Below are 9,595 nucleotides of genomic sequence, written 5' to 3'. Positions count from 1 at the left end.
ATTTTTTAAGGTTGTTTTTTTCCTTTGAAATGAGACCCACCATTCCCTTGGTTGTGCTTATAGTCAGAACATTCAGGTGAGAAAGACTATCAGTTGTTCAAGATCAGGCATTCCATTGTCTATTCCAAACAGGGAGATGGCCAGGTTGGTTTCTTGTTTGTTTCACCTTTTAGTTTTGTGCTATTATTCCATAGCCCTCTGTCTACTTAGTGGGGTAATGGTATTTCTGGATGATTGAGAAAAAGGGGCATAAACTTTCAGAGAAAGTTCTAGAAGAAACAGCAGACAAGGGACACAGAATGTGATGAGAGATGTGAGTGAGATGGGCAGAAGCAGGAAGAAAGGCGGCCTCAGGTGCATACTCAGCCAATCGCAAGCATTTCAGGAGGAAAAAGAAACCAGTTAAGCCACAACAGAACAGTTCTGCCCAGCTTCTATTTTGTGCTCAATAAACAACACTACTGTCACTGCCAATGAGAGCAGCAACATCGCATGTCTTTTCTCCAAGCACCAACTCTAAACAGTCTACTGGATTTGGGTCAAAATAGTAAACTGCCAGCATGTTAAAAAATAAAAAAATAAAATAAAAAAAACAAACAGAAAAACAAACCTGGCATTTTCCTCAAGGGCTGTGAGGGTGAATGCAGGACACGAGCCAGGGAGAGGAGCTGCTATAAAAATAACTAGTGCAAACATCCTTGAACTGATGTTTTCTATAAAAATCCCATGGCTGTGAATTGGAAGGAGTGAAGCCGTGAAGGGGAAAGGAATGGGGGACCGAGTGGTGTCTGCTTATCGTCAGTCAGCTTTCATGTAAAAGTCATGGCAGGGTCAGCAACAAACCAGCCAGGTGGCAACTCCAGGCTACGCTCCCATAAATAACAGTTATGGACTAATGTCACACAACCAGAGTTAGATGTAAAGCATATGGGAAGGAAACAGTCTGATGTACAGATCTAGAAACTAGCAACGCTTGCTCAGTTTAGGGTCTACTTTCGGTACTGAACTTTGGAAACCGTTGAGAAAGTAAAGGAGTAAAACATTAGAGGGTGGAAAAAGAGCCCTAGGTATACAATTCTTTTTTGAAATTAGAGTATTTACTTAAAAAAAAAAAACCTAACCTTAAGATTTGGAAGAATGACTATTGGATGAAGTGATTAGGAACTGTTGAGAGCCCACAACACCACACACCAATTTTCACTTGAATTCCATTCCTGCTATTTACTTGTTCTCATGACCTCTGGGAAGTTCCTTAACCTCTCCTGCCTTTGTTGGCTCTGTACAAAGGAAGGAGGGGAGCATAATAGGGATAGAACCTGCACTAAGGGAAGTTATGGGGATTAAGTGAGTCTTTATAGGGGAACCCACGAAGCACTCTCTAGTAAATATCCTATCCTGTTTACTTAACTCATTACTTTTGGCACTAACTTAATTTAGATAGACTGTTTGCTGGATGCTGTGCTAGTAAATTTTTACTTGTACTATCTTATTGCTTCTGTTGGCATATGGTCGTGCACATAGGGCTAGATTTTACAAATATAAATTCTTTCATGTCTATCATGTTCACACACTCTTCCAGCCTCATTACTTCTTCGGTCTTTCTTGTATGTGCATGGATGTATCTGTATGTGAGTGTAAATATGTGTGTGCGGTGTATTTGTGATCTATTAAAATTGAGTGTTCACAAATGAGAGAAAACAGTATTTGAGTCCTTTTCTCAGAAGATAACATCATGTTAGTCTTTATAATTGAGTCTGTAAATCATTTTATCCTCTCATCTGCTGACTGACATCTAGGATGACTCAATAACACAGCTATATACTACCTTATTTAATCTTAAAACCAGCCTCATGAGTCAAAAACTTTTATAGGTTAAAGTAATTGAGGCTTTGGTGGATTAAGGAATTTATCAATGGGGTCTTATCTAAGCCAATCTTCCAACTTATGCTTTACAACAAATGAAAGTTACAGTGTGTGTTAAAACCTTAGCACATTTTCTTTCACTCGTTCAAAATGTTTAAATTTGAAGAGAACACACACAACATATGTCCATCTTAGAAGAAAAAGAAAAAGTTTTTTTTAAAAGGAATAAGAGGGGCTATGGTTTTTAAGGTATTGATTTTGGAGAACTGTGGTTCATTCACAGTAAATATTGAAAATAAAATATTAACTCAGCGTTTCATTTCTCTAAACATTTATTAGGAGCCCACTATTTTGGTGGCCAGAATGAAGACTATACTTCTTGAGGTGTAGGGAGTGAAACTGACATTCTACTGCCAGTTGATTTAAGATGCAGGATTTAAGTCCTCAACAAAAACAGCATTGCTCTCCATGAGAGCTGCTGAAGAAATTCCCCAGCAGAAGCTAAGTTGCAGGCTTGCAGAGATCCTTCCCACTGAATGAGACCAAGTTTCTTGCAGGCCACCTACTCCGGGCGGCGAGAACTGGGCGTGTCTGGAAACAAATTCAAATTCCGCGCTCCAGGAGAGGACTTCCGGGGCCCGGCTCAAGGCTGGAGGACCACCTCGGAGACCCGCCCCCTAAACAGTGCGACGGGATCCCCCCCCCCTCCCCGGTTTCTGGCAACTATCAGTGTGTCTTCAGCGAGCATCGGTGTGCGATTCCAGAGAGGTGACGCCGGGGACACCTGCCCCTAAATGAGGCTAAGAGTCCTCCGCCCGCAGCGGCCGCTTCCGGATTGCTCTGCCCTTACCTAAGATGGCGGCTAGTCGCCTTCGGCCCGGCTTACTGCGGCTGCTCAGTACCCTCCGCTGCGCAAACAGTTCCACAGCCCGCCTCAACCGGGGAGGTGCAGCTTGGGACGCAGCGTGTCTTCGCCCTGCGGTGCAGCTAGGGGGTGTGCTTTGGGGGCAAAGAAGGTAGCTAGAAGTAGGATCCAGGGTCGTGCTACGCTCTGCCTTTCCCTCGCTTTCGGGCACCAAGGCTGCACGAGCGCAGGGGTGATTTTTTTTTCCTTGGGCCCAATATGATACTAACCAAAGCCCAGTACGAGGAGATAGCCCAGTGCTTAGTGTCTGTACCGCCCACCAGGCAGAGCCTGAGGAAGCTGAAGCAGAGGTTCCCCAGGTAAGTCCCCAGCCTCCCTCTCACAGTCCTTTAGCCTTCAGCTCAGTTCCGGCCACCCTGGCAGTGCTTAGGGGCCACGTGTCACACGCAAATGGGAGGAACATAGTGACAGGTCAGAGGTCATTAGAAAGCTCTCTCCCTTTCATCTGCCTACCATACAGAACACTCTGGAAGACCCCTGGAACCTCTCCCAGTGTTGCAATTGAATTCAAGTCAACAGATGTTTATTGAAAACTTGATCCGTATGGGGTGGGGGGAGTACACATAGTAGGTGCTTCACAACTGTCCAGCTGTTAATCCAGAGAAACTAGCAGTGGATGATGGGTAAATGGAGTCATTCCAAAGTAAAAATGTGAACTGGAGGCTCAGCAGACTGGCTTGCTGCCTACTTGGCATAGATACCTAGAGATGGTGGATTAAACAGTGGACCCTTTCGTGTTGCCGCTGGTGACAAACAAGAGAACCAGGCCTAAAGGGGCCTTGTGATGTGGACTGTGCAATGGAAAGATTCTCTGTGTAGTCGAGGATTTTAGTATCCCGTGGATTACACTCTTGAGTCTGGCCCTTTCGACCTCCAGGTCTGAAGGTTTTTCATGCGCATACATATTCCCCATGGGTTTCATACTTCTCTCTTCACTTTGCTGTAACATTTTAGGTTTACCCAAGATGCCAGGAAAGGTCTCTTAGAGATTATGTAACATAGATTCCTCATCTCAAAGATGTGAAAACAGATGCAAACATTTCTTGAAGGACCTGTTCAAGACAACTAGGTTATCATAGTTAATGTTAAATAACACAGAACATTTTGTTTATATTTTTTATAATTTACAACCGTATTATGGTATTGAGCATAGTCATTCCTAATGGAGAGCTTTCCCGTCTATAATGCATAGTCTCTGACCAGGGATCACCAGAGAGAGATTTCATTGAGAAAGATGAGTTATTGGCTAATAGGTATCAATTCAAATTAGAAGGATATCCTTTATGATCTGATATTTGGTAGACTAATTTTCCTAGCCTAAATAGAAAAGCTCTCTTTCCAATATTGTCTATTCTTTCTTTTTCTTTTTTTTTTTTAAATGTTTTTTCGAGACAGGGTTTCTTTGTAGCTTTGGAGCCTGTCCTGGTCCTGAACTCGCTCTTGTAGACCAGGCTGGCCTTGAACTCACAGAGATCCGCCTGCCCCTTCCAAGTGCTAGGATTAAAGGCGTGGGCCACCACTGCCCAACTTGTCTATACTTAAGGGTAATAGTTATCCCTTTATAGCTGGATAGCTTTTATCATGGCTGCTGTCCAAGAACTCAGCTGACAAGTTGGAATTTAGTTTTGTCATTAACTTTTTCAGGTCTGCCCATGAGCAGTCAAATGAGTGGTGTCTGATCACCCAAGGGAAAAAGTTTAAGGTGTGCATATATGTCAAGTGTATATTATATAGCATTTAATACATATGTATACACACACACACTTACATGCATTGCTCAGCAGTTTTGGAGCTTTTTGATACTTTGCTTTCATTATGTATACATACTTTTGCTTTTAAAAGAACACTATTGTATATTCTTGGGCCTACTTGTGTCAAGGTGTGTGTGTGTCGAGGTGAGGATAACTTCGAGTTGTTTCTTTCCTTCTACCAAATGGGCTCTGGCAATCAAACTTGTCAGGTTTGGTGGCAAGTGCTTTTACCCACTAAATCATCTAACCAAGTCTACTATTCGTTTCAAATGTATTGTATGGTTATATCTTTAAATATTTACTGAAATATAAACTAAAGCTGAGAAAATAAAAAATACTACTAAATTTTTTGAAAAATAGTAAGTATATTGCTTGTTAATGTATTTAATGTACAATAGCATAATATACAAATGACATGGTTATATTCTTTGCAAATATCTTTTTTTTCATGTGATTTTTTTTATTAGTTCTCATTTTAGTATGTCCTTATTGAGATAATGGACATACAAATAGCTATATATATTAATATACACAGTTGATGATATGGGCCATACAGATACCTACTAGTTACACTACCATTACAATGAAGGCTACACACATATCTAAGCCCTACCAGCAATTTCTTGTGTCATTTTGGGTTTGGGTTTTAATTTAGTATGGTCTTATATGACAAGAACAATTTATATAATTCTATCTTCTTATAAATGTGAAGTACAAAATACATATGGCTAACTCCATGTACTGTGCTATCTGTTACCTTTACAGCAAATATCTACAGTGCTTTACAAATATCTTTAATGTCTACCTTAAAGACAAGGAAGCATGTCTTTTACATTGAACTGGTTGTCCTATGTTGCTGGTTAAAGGGTAGCAAGAGGACTGGGGAGATGGCTCACTGAGGAAAGTGCTTGCTATGCAAGTCTGAGGAGCTGAGTTTGGATCCCCAGCTTCCATGGAAAAGCGGAGCAGCTCAGCAGAGAAAATGCCTCCATCAGATTGCCTGTAGGCATTGTGCGGGGGCATTTTCCTGATGAGTGATTGATGTGAGAGGGTTCAGCCCACTGTGGGTGGTGCCACCCCTGGGCAGGTGCTCCTGCCTTGTGTAAGAGAGCCAACTGAGGGCTGGAGAGATGGCTCAGAGGGTAAGAGCATTGCCTGCTCTTCCAAAGGTACTGAGTTCAATTCCCAGCAACCACATGGTGGCTCACAACCATCTATAATGAGGTCTGGTGCCCTCTTCTGGCCTGCAGGCATTCACACAGACAGAATATTGTATACGTAATAAATAAATAAATTTAAAAAAAAAAGAGAGCCAACTGAGCAAGCCCTGGAGAGCAAGCTAATGAGCATTGTTCCTCATGGTCTCTGCCTTAGTTCCTGTCTTCAGGTTCCTGCCCTGACTTCCTCTCATGATGGCAATAGTGATTGGAAATAAACCCCCTTCTCCCCAAGTTGCTTTTTTGGTCATGGCAACAGGAAGCCAACTAACATGGAAATTGGCACCAAGCTCACTGAATACTGCTTTGACAGACCTGACCATGTTGTATGGTAGAGGGATGCAATGGAAGGCCTAACACTGAAGAGGTCATGGAGAGACCCTGTCTCAAAAAATATGGGGAAGATATGGGATGCACCACACGTGCATACATGGGCGGGTGCACCCACACACATGGCCGCTCATACACAGCTATACAGCACCATAGAAAAAGAAAGAAAAAAAAATGCTTAGAAACTCTGTCCGCATATGTAGTCATAAAAGAGAAGAGTAATGTAATAGACTTTGTAGATAACTGTGGATTTAAAAAAAAAGATGTTTGTATTACACAAAATCTAATGCTGATTTCTTGAAGGCTGACTGTAATGTGGGATGGGAAAATCCCCGCAAAGGCGTCACCTTTTTTGTGTTGGAACTTGCATTGTAACAAGTGGCCTGTTTTGAACTTCAGTTGGACTTTTCCCTATGGAATATTGGTTTTGAACCACACAAACCTTCCAAATGTTGTCATCTTTCATTCTACTGTATAAAAAAAAATCGCATTTGCTAATCTCGTCAGTGATCTCATTAGATGTCTGTAAGGTTTGAAGCTGTCAAGCTATGGTGATGGATATGAGCTTTCTAATATTTGAATTTTCCCTTGAAAGCTCAAATTTTATCATTGGCAACACATGCTATTAGTTGTTTTTCTTGAAATGACAGGCTCACGTCATTTATGTTTGAGAAAACGTCTGCCAGATACCCAAATCTGAATAATCATATTTTGTTCATTGTTTATTCAAGTAAGAATTGTATTCCTTGGAAAAAGTGGCTAGCTCAGCTCTTTTGTCAGTTGCATTCCTCCATGGAGACACCACCGTATCGTTAAAATGGTCTTTATATTTCTAAATCCTGCATACAGAATTTTAAAAGGATGAGAATTAATATCAATTAGTGACTGTTCTGAAGTGAAATACCCTATTTATTTATTTGTTTGTTTGTTTGTTGTTTTGGTTTGGTTTGGTTTTTTAAGACAGGGTTTCTCTGTGTAGCTTTGGTGCCTGTCCTGGTACTCACTCTGTAGCCTAGGCTGTCCTTGAACTCACACCTGGAATTCAAGTTTGTTTGTTTTTGAGACAGGGTTCCTTTGGCTAGCTTTGGCAGTCCTGGAACTTGCTTGTTAACCAGGCTGGCCTTGAACTCACAGAGAGCTGCCCGCCTCTGCCTCCCCAGTGCTTGGATGAAAGGTGTGCTCTACCACTGCCTGGCCAGTTTTGAATTTTTTTTTTATGCTGTGTTGTGTATGTGAGTTTGAATATGACTGCAGTACCCCTGCCTCAATTTCTTATGTTTGGAAGTTTAAAAGCTATCAACTTGATGGGTACTGGGCATGGGAGGAGTCCAAGGCAGGGTAGGTGGAAGGGCTCGCAGAAGGGAAAGTGGTTTAATTCTATTTCTATTAAAAACACATTGGAAAAAACGGAATTGGAAGTTTATCCTCTCTAGTATACACTCAGCACAAATGCCAATAGACTAGAAGGGGGGAAGTAATATTTTTGTAAAAATTAGTTCTGACCGTGTAGGTCCCTGAGAGGGACTTAGGGACTCCAGGAAGCCACTGGCTGTTTGAAATCAAAGCACATTTACATTTGGTAATATACAATATGTGGGAGTTGACAAAGGACTACCAAGAAGATTGCTAATTTTTCTATCTGCAGAACATGGGAATCTCTGTCTCTGAAACTTTTGCCAACCCTGAGCAGAGTCATTATTTCAACTGTTCTGTCTTGAATTAAGAATGACTGAGTAATTTGAGATTATATTAGCTTCTTTTTTTCTCATTTCTGGGGATCAAATTCAGGTTCTTATCCAAGCAAAATGATAATCTATCATTGGGCTTTACCCACACCTAGTGTTCTCAAATTATAATACATTGTAGGTTATTTCAATAGTTTTTGTCTATTTAATTCTCTTTTTGCATTAATGGAGCCACTTGGTGTTCTATACCTATCTTTCTACTGGAGCGTTTGCTTTTATGAAATTTGTTATTATTATTTGTTGGGTGTGCTGATGTTAAAGATGTTGATTTTGTTTTTCTTATCTTTTTTGTTGTGGATGTTTTCTAGTTTGCTTTTACGTATTCTGATTTTAACTTCCTTAAACTTCAACTTAGTCTTCTTTTTTCTTTTCCTTTTGTTTTTGTATTTTCGATTTTTGAGATAGGGTCTCTCTATATTACATAGTCCTGGCTGTCCTGGAATTCACTGTGTAGACCAGGATAGTCTAGAACTCATAGATCTGACTCCCAAGTAATAGGATCACCTGCGGTGGTGGCGCACGCCTTTAATCCCAGCACTCAGGAGGCAGAGGCAGGCGGATCTCTGTGAGTTCGAGGCCAGCCTGGTCTACAAGAGCTAGTTCCATGACAGGTACCAAAAACTACAGAGAAACCCTGTCTCGAAAATCAAAAAAAAAAAAAAAAAAAAAAAAAAAGAGCTGTCCCTTTACACCTGGCTAGTTTTTGTTTTAGATGTCAAGGTCTAGCCCTGGCTGTCCTGGAATTCACTTTGTAGACCAAGCCTTGAACTCAAAGATCCACCTACTTTTGCCTCTGGAGTGCTGGGATTAAAGGCGTGCACCACCACACCTGGCTTTAAATTCTTGATATTCCCAGTTGCTGTTCATTTTGTTATATGCTGAGATGCATAAATGTAAAGTGAGTTTTCCCCAGCATTAATTTTATTCTTACCTCCTGAGGGAAGACTCATTTTGGTATGTCTTTGCTCTTTTCACTGAAATTGCAAAATTGTATCATTTCAAGCCACCTCATTGAGTTGAGGAACTACTTTTTACCTGTCCTTTCTCAGAATCACCTCCTTAGATAGCAGAGTACTTCCCAGCATGCCCAAGGCTCTGGGTATAGTTCCCAACAATGTTTAATAAAAAGAAGAATCCTCTATTTATTGTGATGAGGTGGGACTTTGTGATCTTTAATGCTTTATGTTTTGAAATCTATTTTCTTTTCTGCTGTTTAATAATAGTTGGCGTTTCCGTTCTTAGCAGATCAGGTGTGCTGTGTAAGTCTAGAACCTAAAGCTGTTGTCAGGATTGTAGTTAATGTTTATGTTTTGTATTTTATTTCGTGGGTTTCTGATTCAGGAAACCAGTCTCAGTCCAATCAACTGTTCCTCCTAAGATTGTGTTGTATACTTTCCTGTCCACACATTCTATTTGTATATATTATATGTATCTGTAAGTAGTATTAAACTCAGAGAAAATTTGTAATAGTATTCCAGAGAGTTCTTTATTCCCTCTCCCATAAAAATGTTAACATATTTCACAGCCATTGGACCAGTGGACAGGATTTCAAAATTAGTTTTAGCATGATATAGTCAGTTGCTAGGTCATTTCTGAACTCCACAGTTTTTTTTTTTTGTTTTTGTTTTTCAAGGAATGTCCTTTTCCTTTCCTGTTTTTGCATCACACATCGCCATTTAGTTTATCACGTCATAGAAGCTCTCCTATATGTGATGTTTCCTCTTTGAATTTCATGATTAGTACATCTCTGGACAGAGTAACCAT

At 40.6% G+C, this 9,595-nt stretch overlaps 1 protein-coding gene across 4 annotated transcripts in view; it reads left to right on the top strand.

Moving 5' to 3' along the window:
- The first annotated feature begins 2,789 nt into the window (after positions 1 to 2,789).
- Positions 2,790 to 9,595, top strand: part of Cdin1 (CDAN1 interacting nuclease 1) — a 236,807-nt gene continuing 230,001 nt past the window's right edge. For all 4 annotated transcript variants that reach the window (XM_050133926.1, XM_050133933.1, XM_050133913.1 and 1 more), the window contains exon 1: positions 2,790 to 3,087. In XM_050133926.1, coding sequence (XP_049989883.1) covers positions 2,987 to 3,087 — 101 coding nt within the window. In that variant the 5' untranslated portion in view covers positions 2,790 to 2,986. The remainder of the gene's footprint in view (positions 3,088 to 9,595) is intronic.

Source organism: Alexandromys fortis, unplaced genomic scaffold, assembly GCF_014885135.2.
Source record: "Alexandromys fortis isolate MF-2015 unplaced genomic scaffold, M_Fortis_MF-2015_v1.1 scaffold_6, whole genome shotgun sequence".
In the NCBI taxonomy this organism is placed as follows: domain Eukaryota; kingdom Metazoa; phylum Chordata; class Mammalia; order Rodentia; family Cricetidae; genus Alexandromys; species Alexandromys fortis.
This window is presented reverse-complemented; position numbering and strand designations above follow the sequence as displayed.